Genomic DNA, 17,494 nt, shown 5'->3' with positions numbered 1-17,494 from the left:
GTTTTTTTTGCTTGTTTAGGACCAGTTGTCAGCTGACATGTACAACTTTGTGGCCAAAGAAATAGACTATGCAAACACCTTTCAGACGGCAAGTTATCTTTTTTGAATAAAATATAGTATTACATGGGTGCTTGGAACATAACAGGACAAGCAAAGGGCAGGAAAGCAGGTGTTAACAAGGTGTTTGGTCTCTCAAATCTTTGTAGCTTATAGAGCTTCAAGCAGAGTATCACAGGAAGTCTCTGGAGATTCTGCAGTGTGTGCTGCCACAGATTAAAGCTCACCAGGGTGAGTCCCTCCATCTGGCTTTTAAAGACAGCTTACACAAGATCAGCTTGTTGACTTTCATTTTTTTGTGCAAGCACAACAATTATCAATGATCCTTGCATGTTTCAATGTGTACGTTTATATCTATTTTTACTTTGAAAATTGTGTTGTGTTTTGTATTGTGTTACTTTTTGGTGTATTTCAGAGGCTTGGATAGAGAAGCCATCCTATGGCAAGCCTTTAGAGGAGCATCTGACCCTCAGTGGCAGAGAGATAGCCTTTCCTATTGAGGCATGTGTCACCATGCTGCTGGAGTGTGGCATGCAGGAGGAGGTGAGAACCTGCTGGTCAGACAGGATATCCGCTCTCAATTTCTGGTGCATGTTCCAAATGTGTGATAAGTATAGAAGTGTGGCAGAGAGGAAGGGATCACTGTTACTATCAACATGATCACATACTATATATTAATATGTCCTAATGTGACTATTTTTGGAGTGGTCATCAACTTAATGAGAGAGAAATGCATTGCACTGAAAATCAAAACACCAAAAGCCAGCATCAGGTAAGTGGGGAAAGACAGCAGAATTTCCTCACTTGAGATTTAACCATGAATTTTTAGGCATGCAAGACTATCTGAACATTGCCATTATTCTAATAGTAACAGTAAATTCCTGCTGACACGAAAACAACTACGTATTTAATATAAATTCTTTAAGAGACAGAAAAATGGCTTATGATTGGAAAGAGTACATAAGAACAGCACTCAATATAATGTAGCTGCCTGCATGTAGCACACCAATATATAATACAGGATCAGATTCATGCTATTGTGTTGTGGAAGAGCTACAGATATTGATAAATCTGTCAATAAGAAAATGTATTTTATATTACTTAACTTCAGTCAGCAGGTTGGCACAATGTAAGAAATACACTACATATAAATATGTTGTTCAGTCCAGTGTTTGGCCTTTTTGTGTATGTAAGAACTTTCATGAAGTTCCCAGCAAGATATTCCTAACTCCACACCAGTTTCTCTGTAAATTATAATGTACTTATTAAATAACTCATTGTATTTACTGTATAATATTCTAATGATTAGTTGATTAAGACTTTAGCAGAATTAAATAACTCATTTGATTGTAACTATTTTAACTGTATGAACCGAATACAAGAGAAGTTTGATTCATCAGGTTTAAACTAGAATATAGTTTTGTCACAAGAAAAATAAAACTGGGACCTGAACAGGAACCATGAGATTTTCACAACACCAATTTTTCCTTGACACTTCAGGTCTATTTTAGTGCTCGTTGTTTGCATACATGTTTATGTGTGAGTCTTTGCATTGCAGTAGAAATAAATTTCTTACTTGAAATTCACTGTACTTTCAGGGTTTGTTCCGTGTGGCCCCGTCAGCATCCAAACTGAAGAAGTTGAAGGCATCTCTAGATTGTGGTGTTCTGGATGTGCAGGAATACTCTGCAGATCCTCATGCTATAGCAGGTAAACCACACATTCTTAACTACAACAATGTGTTAGAAGCAGCAGATGTTACTGATAACAAAGCATATCATGCATTTCAGGTCTTACCATTAACTGTCAAACTCCTGACTTGTTTTTACTTCATTTCTTATTTACTTCATCCTGCACAATTTTCTCTGTTGCAGGAGCTCTAAAGTCATATCTCCGTGAACTCCCTGAACCTCTAATGACCTCTCAGCTCTATGATGAGTGGATTCAGGCTTCAAAGTAAGTAGAAGCTGTAGGACCAGCATGTAAACCAGTAAAATTCAGCTCACTGCTAGAGCCTAATGGCACTACAAAGTACATTTATTTCTAGAATAATAGAGGATTCCTAGTATAATTAAGGATTAATAGAAAAAAGTTCTTTATTCAATTAGACTGTAAGCAACTGAAGCATGGTTTAAACATTAAAAGTACAATGTAGCTGCCTTCTATTTATGATTATAGTACTGAATCTATAGAAAGCAATATGTTAAAATCATTTTAACAAGCCATATTTATCATATTATATGATGTACATCTAGTCGAGTGCAATGCAATATATGTTAAAAAATTAAATGCATAGATAACATGCTCTGTAACAACCAGAGAATGTTCAAAGTACATTAAAAAGACAGAAGGTGTTTATAAGAACAACAAATAGGCATATAATTATTGGATAATATTTATATCACATTTCAAAATAGATAGCTTGTTAAAAGTTAAAATCGCTCATTTGACTCATTTGTCTATAAAATAAATCTCTTGAAATTATGAAATACTGTGAATGCAGTCTTTTGCACTTGAATTATAGGGTCATTCATTTTACAGTTCTAGCCATCACATTATGTACTAGATCTTATAATATACAAACACTCATATTTTCCACACTAGTGTTCAAGATATGGACAAGAGGCTCCAAGCCCTACTGACTGCATGTGAGAAACTTCCAACAGCCAATTTAAACAACTTCAGGTCAGTGTTTTTGGCTGTTTGCCAGCTGTCATTATTTGTGAGGATGACAGGATGACAGTTAATGAATACCATTATAAATATAAACAAGGACATTGATATAATCTTCATTAGTGCTGTGTGCAGAGTATCAATAATGCAGTATTAATTACTATTCAGTCATTTTTCATATTCGTATTAATCCAGTACTATGCCAAATTTTAATTACTGTTTTGGTCTAATTCTTTGAAGACACGTTATGCTTAAACATACAATTTATTAGATTATTCATTCAGGGCTATATTCAGAGTTGAGAATGTTATGTCAGTATTTATGCAGGTACGGTTATCCATATACATAGAAGATTTATGCACATGCTTAAGTACATTTTCTAGACTCCCGATGCTCTCTGTAGATCATAGATGTGTCTGAAACACAGCCACCAGTTCCACCAAAAACAAAGGGCTCTTGCATTTTAACCATTTTTATATCCTTTTGTTGTCTTATTGATATAAGATATTGACAGACTGAAATAGGAATTAAAAGAAAAGGATTCATGTTTGAAGAACTATGTATATAATGTAGATAATATATTTTCTTCTTTACTTCTTACTGTTCTTCTGTCTTTTGTAGATACTTGATTAAATTCCTAGCCAAGCTAACTGAGTACCAGGATGCCAATAAAATGACACCTGGTAACATTGCAATAGTGTTGGGACCCAATCTGCTGTGGACACATTCTGAAGCGTGAGTCTCTGCACTGGTTTATTCTCACAGATTATGAGTCCAATTTTAAAAGGTTGACACAATTGTGTGTAAGTACTGATGGGGCTACTGCTACTGTTACTAAATTACATTGATTTCGACTTTTTAAAGATAAAATGTATGGATTAGTATTTTTTTAAGATTAAATAGGCAATTTGTTGTGTTAAGGAACATGACAGAAATGATGACCACAGTATCTCTGCAAATCGTTGGCATCATTGAGCCTATCATCCAGCATGCCGACTGGTTTTTCCCAGGAGGTGAGAAAGACACACAATCTGTTTCTCTCGCTATCTCACACTCTCACCCCACACACATTCACACATACCAGTCTACCCCTTGAGAGAGATTTAAACTGGATTTCTTCCTCTATTCTTAGATATTGAGTTCAACCTGACAGGCAGCTACGGTAGCCCCATCCACACCAACCACAACTCCAACTACAGCTCAATGCCCTCACCAGACATGGACCAATCAGATCGCAAGCAGACGCACGACCAAGGCCGACGCCCCCTCAGCGTTGCCACTGACAACATGATGCTGGAGTTCTACAAAAAGGATGGGTAGGGTTTCATATTTTTTCCCCTGCGCAAGCTGTTCCTCTCCTACCCTCCCACTGCTTGACTCCCACACACTCTATACAACGTCTCACTGCATCTATCATGTCTCTATCGAGGCAGCAGTGTTCTCATGTTGAATCTTGCCAGTAGCTCATTACAGGCCGAGCTTTGTTGAACATCTTTTAGAAAGCAGAGGTAAAAAGAAGAAAAGGTTAATTTCTTATATCATAATCATCTGTTCAGTACTGGGCATGGGTTATACGTTCAATGAGTGACTTTATTGTCTTATATTTTCCGATTTGGAGTTTTGCCGTGGTGAGATATTAGGCCATTAGACGCCACACTCCCACAACTTCCATTTGTTTAAACAAAGCCTGCTGGGCCGGTGCAGTCTCTATAGCAACCTGCTTGATGTGTGATGGAAGGCGAGAGCTGAGTTTTCATTCACTGCTGCTAAAGGTTGGGGGACTCAGCTTCCTTCTGCAATGCGTCGACAGGTGGAAAACTGCCGCATATGGAGGCACTGGTCGAAACATTCAAATAATACATTCCAATAAATGCCCTCATCAAAGTGTATACAGTATATGTTATCTTTTTATTTCTATGCTATAAAAAAATTTGTATCAGGATAAAAATTGTAACACGTGCCAGATTTTAAAGAAGCTGTTTGGATGGTTAAAGGTCAAAGAATTGCCCTGTTTGTATATCTGTCTGTCCATAGAATTTGAATTAGGGTGGTAATTAGACTTAATGAGACGTAATAGCTACACAGCAGGGGAAAGTGCCAGCTGCTCATGTGGCCTGTTTGCTCTCACCTCCAGATGCTTGCCTCTACCTAATTGTGTCAGAATTTGACTTTTTTTATCATACCCCCCATCAGTTTACTATCCCTACTCTTCAGTTATCACTCCACTCAAAACTCATTTTGGATTGCTTGCACGAAAACTTTTATCTAACACAGAGCTAAATTAACCTTTTTTTTTTATTTAAAGCAGTTTTTTTCTCAATACTCAAAAAAAATATTTTGGGACTGAATCTACTCAGACTGGGATGTCACAAAAATATATATCAGATATGGAAATTAATTGTGTAGTGAGGATTTAATACTGAAAAGGCACAGATGTATATGTATACTTCTGGTCTAACTACAGGCTAAATCTCTGTTCAGAAGTTTTAAGCATTATTTTTATCCTTGATTTTTGTCATCAATTGTTTTTAAAGGTGGTGCTCTAAATGCTAATGAAACCCGTCATCTCGAATGTTTTTACAGAAGAAAAATAATGTAAATTGAATTCCAGTACATCCACGACTACTACAGGCATGAACTGCATGCAGTTAATTTTCATATTCTAAATGATGCACTCAAAGATTAGATTTATGCAGGTGCTTAACCCGTGTTTGAATATGCATAGCTTTTGAGCTTTATGTATCAGCCAAGCACAGTTGTGACAAATGTGGTTTGTTAACATTTAAACTGGGTGGTTAGGTGTGTGCTACTATTAATAACATTACAGTACAGTTAAAAATGCAATGTTGTAATGTACTGTTCACATACATCGACAGTTCCCTGACTTTGGTCACGAAATGTCTTCTGTTTGGACTTTGAGTCGGTCTGCAGTTCACATGTACTATACATAGTCATGTTTCTCTATTCTAACATCTTGCCTTTTTATATGGTATGCAGTATAAAAGTCTACAGTTAATGATGTACCATAATTTTACCAAGCAAGTGAGCAAGCCAGTGTGTGGTCTTACACAAATTTCTCATATCATGCATATTTATAGATTTCAGACTTTTATTCTTCATGTGGTCAAATTCTAGGTTGCTTGAGCATAAAAATTATTAAAACATTTATTAATCAGCACAGATCATGTTAATGCTTTATATATAGAGGTACATTATTTCTTCTTTGTCTTCTATTCCATCCCTTACGTCATTAATCTCTAATACCCATGTGGTCAAATCCAGTGGTCTATGAGTAGCCAGTAACCTTTTGATTCTGACATCTAACCTTCATTCCTCTGTTCTTACAAATGCAGCATTAGGAAAATACAAAGGTACTGTATGCCAATAATAAACATTACCTCTCTGTGTATGTTTGTAGACTTAAAGCATTCAAAATTTCAATGGATCTCTCTTTGCCTTTTGGATAGATTTCTCCACAAAATCTGGAGAAAATTTAAAAAATTGAGTTATTATATTACTTTAACTTAGGTTACACTCTGAATGAATGTGCTTTCTCTTTGTTTGGGGGCAGTATGGGAGTCAGAGTGATGGACACATCTTGGGTGAAGGGTAAAGGTGCATCCACGCTTGCTCGAAAAGCCTCATCTACCCCTCCTAGCGCCCAGCCGCCTGGATCGCCTGCTGACACATTCATAACTGAGCAGCCTGGAGAGCTGAACACATCTCCCATTCCTACCCCTCCTCCAGTAGACAGGGCTAGGTAAGTCCACACCTCTTCTTTATCTAATCCCCACCATCACTTCCCAGATATTCAAATATGTCAGTATTATTTTGGAACTCCTTCTTATAACATCCCTTTTTTTCTCATGTAGTCTCCAAATCCAGTTTCTCAGTGTTTATACATGCATAATTGTATCATTATAATATGGCAAACACATGTATAATTGGTAGGGTGTTAGTTTATGTTAGACATTTCCTGTAAAAATGTCTGTACAGTTTCCAAATGCAAAAAAAGATCCATGCTATGGCTTAACATTCATTTCATTTCATGAACCATAATTGAGTCTTTCTTTTTTTTTCAAAATCCATTAACTTTCTCATCTGCACTGTTCCATTGGTTGTCATTCTGTGGCTAACACGTTGCTCTCTGGGTCTGTGATGGCTGTAGGTCTGGCTGGCTTGCTTCTTTCCCTCTTGTGACTCTTTCACTCTATGAAAGGGTTTTGTGTCTGTTCAACTGCCCTGGGTTTAGTTAATGCACCAGGCTATTAGATTGCTCTGTTTTAGTGCTTGCTATAGAGAATATGGATATAGTTAAAAGCATTATTTTTTAATTATTTTCTGAACTCAGCAACCATGATGGTCAGAGCTGAGCTTGGCAGTTTAAATGGAAAAATGGTTCTGGACTTGGTGCAGTGCGCAGACACAAGGTCATTCTCAGCTCATTAGAGAGCGATGTTTTTTTTTCTCTCATATGCAGGACTTTTTGTGCAGTGGAATCTGAATGCACACACTGAGACCCCACACCCTTGTTAATTCATTGTTTTGGCTTCTTAGCTGGCTTCCTGTATGCTACGCTTCTTTGCCATTGTCCTACACTTGAACTTATTTACTCCTTACCAGAGCCTGATGCAGTTATTGTTTTTTTTTTTTTTGTTTTGTTTTTTTGCGAGCTTAATATGTGAATAAGTTAGTAAAATATTCTTTATAATAGTAGAGAGTAATAGTCAATGCTGAAGATGAAAAAAATCCACTTTCGGCTAGTGCTATCATCCGTGTGCGTGTGCAGTTACTAGAGCTCTCTCTCTCTGTCTCTCTCTCTGTCTGCTCTTTATTTTTTTTTTCAATATCTGCAGCTCCAAAGAGGTGTCACCCCATCGGCCGGACCCCACTCATGCCCATGCGCCACACGGGGATGAGCGGCCACCCCCTCCTTACCCCTCCTCCTCTACCACCTCCCACACCCCTCACCACTTCTATCCCAAGCCCCCTCCCTGTGCAAGGCCAGTGGCCCCAGGGCCTGAGTCACAGCCCCCTGACTCTCCACCCTCCCAATTACGCTGGTCCAGCTATGGCCCTCCTCAACCCCAAGCACTCCCTTCTTCCTCTTCTTCCTCCTCTTCCTCTTCTTCTCTTGACATTAACTCCAACCCCAAGCCCAGCTGCCTGCATTTCCCCAAACACGGCCCAGCATGTGAGCTGCCAGACGTGAACACATCCCCTCTCTACATTAAAACACCCCTCATTTTGACCCGCAACGAGGTGGCCCTCGGAAACCCCCCTAGCCTTCCCACATCTGGCCCCCCTCCGTGGGCTGCCTGTCCATGTGCCCGTGAACGAGGACCCCCCAGGCTGCCTAGGTAAATACCGCCTGTATGTTCCCACCCACCTGACCTCGGCTACATACACACCAAGATGGCTACCCTTACAGTGGCTCTCCTAATTAAAGACCAAATTTTTCCTCTCTCTTTTTGTTTCTGTTCTTATGCTTATAATGCTCTTTTCGCCATACGCCATACCTCAGATTCTGTAACATTCTCGTTGTCCAGGGGAGCCTCTCGTGGGGGTTGCCTAGCAACTGAGGATGTTACTGGCTTTTAGAGAAAGTGGATCCTGCCATAGATTAGAAATAAAATAAAAAACACATGCACAACCCTGTTCATGGTCATATAGTGGCATATTAATTTATTTATGCCATACCTTCTATCAGTCGATACTTTGCGTGGTGCATTTCCCTATTATAACTTTTCTGCCTGTGACATTAGAAAAAAAATTGCTGCCTGAAAAGAAATTAAATAAAAGTCAGTGGTATAGAATTGAAGGTCAGCATATGTACCCATAATTAAGCATGGTTACTAAAAGCAATATGAAACAGATATGCTGGCAAGGTACTTCATGCTAATCCAATTCTTTTTAAATAAGGAAACTTATTGCTCACATGCATCCTTCCTGATACATTTAGTTCAAATTTTGAATTGAGCAGGAAATCGCATACCGTTCTTTTGTTACCCAAGTTGTTCGAAAGCTTGCAGCAAGGTCAGAAGAATGTACTATGATACTGTTTCCAATCCAGAAACTCTTAAGCATCTGCAGTCATCCCTGCAAGGTAAAAGTTATTATCAGAAGTACAGTGTGAGTCTCCTTATTGTATTCCCCATACATGAGAACAAGCCTGCCTGATAGTCTCTCTCACCTCATCTTTTTCCATCAGTCTCCATCCAGATGATGTCCATTTAGAGCTCAGGAAACTACACAGATTAAGCCATTGCCAACATAACTTCAGATGTAACAGCCTGGCCACTTAAGTAGTGTTGTCAGGGTTAGAAATTCTACACATACTCAGCTGCATTACAAATACAAATCCTGTGTGTGTGTGTGTGTGTGTGTGTGTGTGTGTGTGTGTGTGTGTGTGTGTGTGTGTGTGTGTGTGTGTGTGTGTTTGTACAGATGTTGGATGTTGTAGGTGGATGGCTAGTCTACACAAGGACACTCTATTCCCTTCCTACTAACTGTATTGTCAATTGATTTAGTTCCCCATTATGTTTCTCTGACTTTGAGAGCAGGGTAAAAAAAAAACTGCTGAGAATATTGACTTCAATTATGCAATATTAACACTATTTAGTAGATTTATCATTATTCAAATAATCTCAGATACTTTCAGAGTAACCTAAACTTATTTTTGGACTGTATATGGAGGTGGAATAAGCCTTGTGTGAGTAGTTTTTGTGCACCTTTCCTCATTATGGGTATTGCAGCTGTGAGTCTCTGTCAGGCCATCATATTTCTGTCTCTTTCCCAGCACTCTAAAGAGCAAGGAGCTCTCACCTGTGATTGGCCATAAGGCCATGCAGGCAGCAGGACAGCCAGTGCCCCCTGTTGGCCAGCAAAGCAACAGCCAATCACCTCACTCAGCTGAGCACAGCCCTCACACTCTGCGCAAAGGTCTGTTTATATTATTTTTTAAAGTCATCTAAATAATCATTTTATATGATGCATGGTCTATTTAGCAAAATTAGGTATCTTGAAGTCATGAAAGGCAGATAGATTTGCATTATAATCTCATCATTATCTCTAATGAGATTATACAGGAGTCTTGACTCATTACTACTTGACATTTAAAAAATACTTTTTGGTTTAGATTTTTCTAGAATCCTATAGTCTGTCATTTCACGAATCTGATCTCTGTCCTTCCTCTTCTTTTATCTCTCTCTCTTCTCAGCAGCCTCAAAGAAGTTGGCCCCTGTGCCACCCAAGGTTCCCTACGGCCAGTCAGGGGCGATGTCCGACCAGTCCACAGGTCAGCCGTCCCCGGTCAGCCTGTCCCCCACTCCCCCAAGCACCCCATCCCCGTATGGCCTGGGCTGTGCCCCGGGGCACGTGCCCCCCACCTCTCCTGGGCAGGGCCCGCTAGGCACATCCCACTCTCTCCTGTCCTCTCCCCCATCTCTGACTGGCACACTCAACAAGTCGCGACCCGCCCCAAAACCGCGACAGAGACCAAGTCTGCCCCCTCCACAGCCACCCACTCTCCCCCCCAGTGTCCCCCAGCCAATGGAACAGGGCCTGCTGGACGGATTGTCCCCCGGGGAGAGCATGTCCACAGGTAAACATGTCTCAGTGACAACAGCAAGAGCGGGAGGACAGCAGCCCTCTCTCAAATTGTCTGTATCGCCATCTTATGCAGGCGATGGACTTTGAAAAGCCATGGTTCCCTAAAAATGTGAAGTGTTTTCACTGTATTTTGTTTTCCTGTTTTCCTGAGCATGAGGTGCCTTTAGGTTTAGTTGCCTTTAATTCTTTTAAGACCAGTATTTTATTTATTTTTTATTGATTTGTCATGTTCAGGATTATTATAAAGCACTTGAATATGGAGCATAAAGGGATTGAACTCCTGGATCTACAGAATTCCTAGATCTACAGTATATACCTTAGCTATAAAGTTCAATAGCTGTCTTGGTAATTTTCACATTACACAGACTTTGTCTCTAAGTAAGGCTTGTGCTCTGTGTATGGTACTAGTGATCAGCTGTGTGGGCACTGACTGTATGTTCTCTCATTTGAGCCTGTGGTGTGTCTTGTCAGTCATTCTCCTGATCACTCTGATTGATGTATGACTCTTTTGTCCCCTGCCATTGTTATGCACCTTGCAGCTGTGTGAGGCCAGGCACTGAGTGTGGGCTAAATGTGAGGGGGACGTTTAGGGTAAGCCCAAAAACCTGCTGCGCAGCTGCGCCCCACGCCGTAGCCTCATCTCACACCGTCGGGCCTGGTGCTGTGGCTGAGTCTGGGGGCTCCTGCAGCCTGTTCCCTTTGTACATTATGCTCTTGTCAGCCAGCTCTCTCATCCTTGTACTGTACTCTCTCTATCTCTATCTCTTTTCTCTCTGTTATTTGATTCTTTCTCTCTGTGGAGCTGTTTGTTGCTGCCTCATTATCTCCGTGTAGTCTATGCATGGTGTTGGGACTGGGCTGTGCATGGCTTACGGACCACCAACGTCGTCACTTCTAAATTCCATCCTAATGATAATTCTCTTGCCCCAACAACGTTCCCCAAACCACTCCCCTACGAGTCATTTAGCTGCTTCTCACCACATGGGTCGGCCCAGCTAAACTCCGCCCTCTATGAAGCCGGGCCAGCTGTGGGGTGACTCTGAAATACCACCGCTCCACTTGCTGTCCATGTCCATCTCATTCTTACACAGGGGAGGTCTTCACAATCAGAACCCAGGCCATACGGTAGCTCCTTAAGGAACTGCAGATTTGAACGTTTCCTTTGCTTTACACCCATCTCATTGTCTCTGTCAAAACATTATGGTTATTTTGGTGGCTATCCATTGAATGTCAACTGTGATGATTCTGAAACAGTCGATTGAATACTTATCGATTTAATAATAACCTTTAAATGATAAATGTTAAATCTTCATTTTAAGAATTAGAGGACAACCCTGGAGCATTGTCTTGAAATGAAAAGAATCCTATTGTCAGTGGTTTAGAATGACAGAATCCCTGTGTAGAATGTTAGGGAACAACCCCTCTCTCCAACCTCCTACTTTCAACAAATCACATTAAACCAACCCGCGCTGGCTTTTCCTCAAATGTTGGACCAAGAACTTAATTTGCTTTCCTTTCTTCTCTCCTTTCTCCATCATCCTCACCATCATATTTCTCCGACACCTGACCATAATCATGTTTGTCCTGCTTGTCTTCATCACATGTCTCACCCTCGCTGCCATTCCTTGCCACCCATCAGCAGATCTCTTCAGTTTGGAAATCCCCTCCATCAATGTTAATCTGGACAGCCTGCTCGACGAGTTCAGGGTGGGGGCGCCGTGCCGGAGCTCCCTGGCCATGGCTGACTCTCCGGAGGGGGAACACGTGATTGAGGAGGAGGCACAGAGCACCACGCTGTAACCCCAAAGCCCAGCCAGTGGCCGCCTAGCCCTGCCGAGCTCCCCCACCTTCAGCTGAGGTCCTATGAGCAACCAGGCCTCCATCAACTTCACCTACCCCACCCTCACCATTGGAGCTGGACCCCCAACCCAACACAAACATATGCCTGCTAACCTTTTCATGTTTCAGAGACTAATCAGAATATCATCTCACTGATAAGTAGATATGGTATTTGATTATATCTTCACAAGCTGTGCCATAGCAAAGACAAGCAATGGAAGACTATAAGAATGTTGCAGAATTTATTGTTTTGTGAAGAATGTGCCACGTTATATTTTTAGGTTTTTCTCTGTTGTTTCTGCCTTATTGGAGCCTGCAGATAATTTGCAATACTACAGACACAGGGGATTTTGTTGACTCCAAAGGAACATTATATTTCTATGTGCTGGAAGCATAAGATCAAAATGTCAAAGGGTAGTATTTGCTCATATTCTTTAGTATCAGAGTTGGTAAGCAGGTTTCATTTTTTTGTAAATGAATTGAAGAAGCAAGGCATGCAATTTTATTTATGTCCAGTTTTACAATGTTGAGGCCTTGGCATTCTTGCTCATGTCCTCTCTCTCTCTCTTCTCTCTCTCTCTCTCTCTCTCTCTCTCTTCATATATAACTTCTCTTCATATATGTATCGGTCTTTCAGACAAAACATGCCTATATACACAACACTGCTTTGGCATAGACAGTATCATGACAATATTTCTAATCAATTGTCTAAACGTGCACAGATCAATTCAAGCACATAATGGAAATATTCTGAGATGTTTGTAATACACTAATAATCAGTGAAACAAGAAATCATAGTAAATGTTTTGCCTCACTGTCCTAATACTTGATAAGACATGTCAGTGGTACATATGTACTCTTCACACTTCCAAGGCCAGCTGTAAAACAGATTGGTTCTGCTGTAAAGAGAGGTGAAACCATTAAGATGTATTTTGTGCCTCCCATTCTTACTTTGTTATCAGGACAAGTGTAATGACAGGTTCCTCTTTTGTGTAAATACAATGATTGTACATAATGATCTGTAGATATGTGTTAATGAGAGGACAAATTTAAAGGCAAATATGGATTATATATTCATATGTGTTACATGTCATATTTATCTTGTATAGAGATAATGTTCTATGGAAATGGAGTATTATTTTGTCCCTGAATACTTGTTGCCAGATTCACACAGAGTAAGTGAGCTCGTGCACTTTTGTAAGCCATGAATACTAACTGTAAAAACACAAATGAAGATATGTATGTTTAAGTAGATTCTAGCCCTAAAATCTGCCCTGCAATATGGACATGACCTTTGTTCTACAAATTGGTGATCATTTCGATTGTTGCATTTACCTAGATAGCATTTAGGTGCAGTGCAGCTCAAAAAAGACGCAAATAATGGTGTCTTTAAATGGTGGCATTACACATAAGAATACCTTTACTGAACTATAAACGTCAAGAACCTGCCAGGAAACCTGCAACCCTCACTGGTACTTGGGTACAAGGCACATCAGAACAAAATATAATAGCTAAGCTCAACAAGGAAAAACATGTAATTGGTAGCCATATATTTAGTCATTTTGTTGGTCACCAAATCTGTTGTTTTGCCTTGATTCTCTTCTATCTGGATAGCTACTCCCTCCTTACAGGGTCTTTGTTTTCTTATATGGAATTTCCTTTTTAACATGTCAGGGTTCACTTTCAGATCGACATAAAAAAGCAGGTTCTGATTTCCCATCATTCATGACAGTCTTGCTGCCTTCTCCATTCCACAATCACCCCAGTCTGAAGCTATAGCCAAAAGAAAGGTTGGACAGTGTGTTAGAAGTGCCATCTGTTTGTCCAGTAATCTTACAGACCAACAGATGCTGTAGTTTGCCATGTCTGAATTGCTTGAAAGCATGTGGAATACAAACAGGGCCAGAGAAAGTGCAATTACACTTCATTCTTTTTTTAACCTCACAGAGAAATGGCCATAACAGCCATGCTTTTTTAAACTGACCAAGAGCCTGACTCTGAAGCAATCCCAAATGTCATGGCTTTCATTATTGTTTTCTTTGACTAAGCATTAATGTACTTCAGGGACAAGAGGACTTCTTAGCTGAAATATATGGTATGCCTCAGTGTGCATTCTCAATTTCTTCTACTATGATGGTTATTGGTGACTGAGTACTCTTTTAATAGCTGTAGTGATTATACAATGATAATTGCAAGTGCCCTCACAATAGATATTTATGTCTTGAAGCCAGTGGCGAGTTTTGTGTATATTTGAGGGTTTTTACTTTTTTTGTGTGTGTGATGGTTTCTTCAGTGTTTTTTTGAAGAGGCAGGTGTGCATTTGAAATAAGTGAGTGTTGATTGAATGTAATTGAACTTTTACAATGACCTGCAACAAGGTAAAGGCTTTGCCAATACCTTATAGCAGCTGCAATAGACGCATGGTTTATTATTTTATTTAGGTGACTCTTTGCGTTTAATCTGCCGCTTTTGCCAGTCACTTTGAAAGCTTGCTTAAATGTTGTGGGATTGAGTGAGGGGATTTTGAAGTGAACACACTCGTCTTTTAGTTACAGTTCATTGCAACCTGTTCCTGAGGCCATATCATTTTTATCTGACTTTATTCCCCCATGCAGCTGCTATAATTTTTAGAATTGAATACACCAAGGGCCATGTGGAATACAGACATTTTTACACAATTGGACCACATTTTTTTGTGTTCCTTCTTTATTAAGGAATATAGCTTATTTGTGAATTCAGGTGCTGAAGTTCAAGGTTTGTTTTCCCACAGTTTTCAAAAGTTCCTTAGTTCAGTTATTACTGCACTTGAATCCATTAAATTAAAAAAATGACAAGGTCCAGACATGCTTAACATTTCTAACCATCATAAGTTTGTACCCCCAAAAGCTGTCAGTTGACAATGCAGAAAGTGGATGTGACAATGCAATGCATGCACTTAGTCGCTTCAGATAATTCACAATTTCTTTTTATTTCATTTCTTTTAGTCTCTTAAATGTTATCAGTAAACTGGGGAGAGGGTGAAAAATAGCAAGTGTAAACAGCTGGTTAAAGAAGTGTCATGGATTTTTGTATAAGTGCACAGTGTCCATTGATGTACAGCCTCTCCCCTGCATTAACAACTTCTGTACAAACGTTGCCTGTATGTCACTCCCCTACCTTCCCCTTCTATCCCCTCAGCTTAGCATATCAGTGGAACAACACAGTCTGTACTCTGAAGCCTATTGCAATCCTGATCAGAATGTCAGATATAGATATCTATATTAAACTCTACATTTTTAATATTTCTTGTCTGACTTTTTATTATGAAAATATAGATGCTGGGGTTTTTTTTGGTCAAAGCTTCTATATGTTGCTTATAAAGGGGCATTTGTAAATGTACTAAGATATCAAATAAAATACAGCATGCCATAGAAAGAGTCCAGTGCAAGTCAAGAAGAAAACGTAATGTCATTTTCTAACCTGTGTGACCAGAAGTGCTTGAAGAACAAGGGTGTGTCTAAAAAAAAGTAGCATCAAGGCACATTCACTCCTTCTCAGAATCCCCTTACAACATGACAAGCTGCCTGCCAGGCTTCCTTTGCTCACTTAATCCTTTTCATATTAAAAATTTAGTAGTAGAGATGCCCATGGTACAACTCAGCACAATTCAGTGTTTTATCAGCTTGGGATCAGCAGTTCTTTGGTGACAAAGCAGTCCATTGTGTTAGGGATACCAGGAGTTACAAAACAAGTACAAAACAAGCTTGTGAAATGAAATGTTGTGAAATGTTCACATAGACTCTGATCTCTATTTCTCGCAGAGCATCAATGTATAAACTAATGCAATTCTCGTAAAAAGGGCAATAATCCTTAAGCCAGAAAAACCCAAGGCAGCGTTGCGGCTATCAAAGCCAGTAAAGTAAAAATGATTAAAATAAACAACAGGCAGTGTGATGATGTGCACACACAGCCATGCTCAGTGCTGTTCTCACGAATCGCCACACTCGTCCCAACATCAATAATGTCTTCTTCAGCCATAGGACGTCCCAGATCGCTTATAATGAACAACTGTGAGGAGTCTTTAGGACAAACCAATCTCTTGCGGCTCATCCTAGATGAAATACATCTCAAGCAGCGTCCCAGTCGCCGATACCCGGGCGCAGATGTGGGGCGGCCATGGAACCTTAAAGGCACTTCCAACATCTTCGTGTGTTTTTCCTTTTCTCCCCCGAGTCCCTGTAGTTTGGTAACGAAAGTGACATGTCTGCATACGGGACAGATGATAGTATCTCTGGTGATATCTCCGTTTTTGTTTGAGCTCACAAAAGTCCCGACCAGGCAGTCATGGCAAAACGCGTGTCCGCAACTCAGCGTACGAGCCGCGTCGGAAAAGCTCTCAAAGCAGACTGGACAGTCCGCGTTGTACACTTCATCATCCATGATCATTCAAACACACTCGACTCTGAACTGATTACTGGCATATCCGCATGTTCTCTACAGCCCCACACATGAGAAATGCTGCTGGAAGTAAAAAAAAAAAAAATGGTACCAGCGAAGGTATTCAACAGATGTTGCGTAAATGCGCCTTAAATGACTCAGTAGCGTGTGTACAAAAGGTTGTCAAACTGGAAGGGCTACAGAGTCGGGAAAGAAAATCTACTGGTATCGATTTCAAATGAAGGGTTTGCTTTATATGTTAGCTCAGATGTGTGCCTTCTCCAGTATGCACTAATGTGCACTCTTAATCTAAGTTAGACACTTAGGGAATTTATTAATAGGTTCTTAAAGTATCGATCCAAAGCAAGTTGTACATTATTTTGTAATATCAGTATTTGTAAGTAATTCGACAAATTATGTTTAATCAAACAGATTTTTTTCAGATGTTTATTATTGTGCCCCTGATGCCTGTAACTATTTTTATTTTCTGTTTCCAGACATTTGCAATGTTCCGATATTGCTAGAGTTAATCATATAAAACATTGCTAAATATAAATGAGTAGACAAAAAGTTTACTTGGACAGAGTAACACACACAATATTTCAAGCATTGTTCTATTAACCACCATAATAGTGTATTAATTAGAATGAGTACTTTCAGGGAGAGCTTACTTATAGCATGAGATTTAATCAAACAAATAAATACATTAATTGATACATATAGGCAATTTTTTTAGATTATTTATAAAAAAAATTTCCCATCAGAACAGAGGAAATATGTCATGACAATCTGCTGATCTCCTGGGATTTTCATAGACAATAGCCTCTGGAATCTCTATTGTTTTGTTGTTAATAGAGATTAGGATGTCTTAAAGCCTTGACCGGTAATTGCAAAGTTG

General features: G+C 39.7%; 2 protein-coding genes across 20 annotated transcripts in view; one reads left to right on the top strand and one right to left on the bottom strand.

Moving 5' to 3' along the window:
• The window catches only part of arhgap44a (Rho GTPase activating protein 44a), a 39,951-nt gene extending 24,503 nt beyond the window's left edge, over window positions 1–15,448 (top strand). The window contains exons 8-23 of one of the 19 annotated variants that reach the window (XM_027141635.2): window positions 20–88; window positions 207–288; window positions 473–600; window positions 1,656–1,767; window positions 1,932–2,013; window positions 2,662–2,742; window positions 3,352–3,465; window positions 3,652–3,743; window positions 3,863–4,046; window positions 6,084–6,101; window positions 6,302–6,490; window positions 7,587–8,090; window positions 9,530–9,672; window positions 9,950–10,333; window positions 10,881–10,932; window positions 11,984–12,121. In XM_027141635.2, the coding sequence (XP_026997436.2) occupies window positions 20–88; window positions 207–288; window positions 473–600; window positions 1,656–1,767; window positions 1,932–2,013; window positions 2,662–2,742; window positions 3,352–3,465; window positions 3,652–3,743; window positions 3,863–4,046; window positions 6,084–6,101; window positions 6,302–6,490; window positions 7,587–8,090; window positions 9,530–9,672; window positions 9,950–10,333; window positions 10,881–10,888 (2,190 nt within the window). In that variant the 3' untranslated portion in view covers window positions 10,889–10,932; window positions 11,984–12,121. Of the gene's footprint in view, window positions 1–19; window positions 89–206; window positions 289–472; window positions 601–1,655; window positions 1,768–1,931; window positions 2,014–2,661; window positions 2,743–3,351; window positions 3,466–3,651; window positions 3,744–3,862; window positions 4,047–6,083; window positions 6,102–6,301; window positions 6,491–7,586; window positions 8,091–9,529; window positions 9,673–9,949; window positions 10,933–11,980 lie in introns of all 19 variants that reach the window. The other 18 variants (XM_027141632.2, XM_047801106.1, XM_027141640.2 and 15 more) reach the window with 18 other exon arrangements.
• Window positions 15,130–16,793, bottom strand: LOC113639634 (RING finger protein 222). The gene has a single exon (XM_027141646.2). It carries the CDS (start codon window positions 16,603–16,605, stop codon window positions 16,030–16,032), a length of 576 nt encoding a protein of 191 aa, XP_026997447.1. The 5' UTR covers window positions 16,606–16,793; the 3' UTR covers window positions 15,130–16,029.
• Between the last annotated feature and the right edge of the window lie 701 nt (window positions 16,794–17,494).

This window comes from Tachysurus fulvidraco, chromosome 15, assembly GCF_022655615.1.
Source record: "Tachysurus fulvidraco isolate hzauxx_2018 chromosome 15, HZAU_PFXX_2.0, whole genome shotgun sequence".
Lineage (NCBI taxonomy): Eukaryota > Metazoa > Chordata > Actinopteri > Siluriformes > Bagridae > Tachysurus > Tachysurus fulvidraco.
The sequence above is the reverse complement of the archived record's forward strand: the minus strand, read 5'-3'. Positions and strand labels throughout refer to the sequence as shown.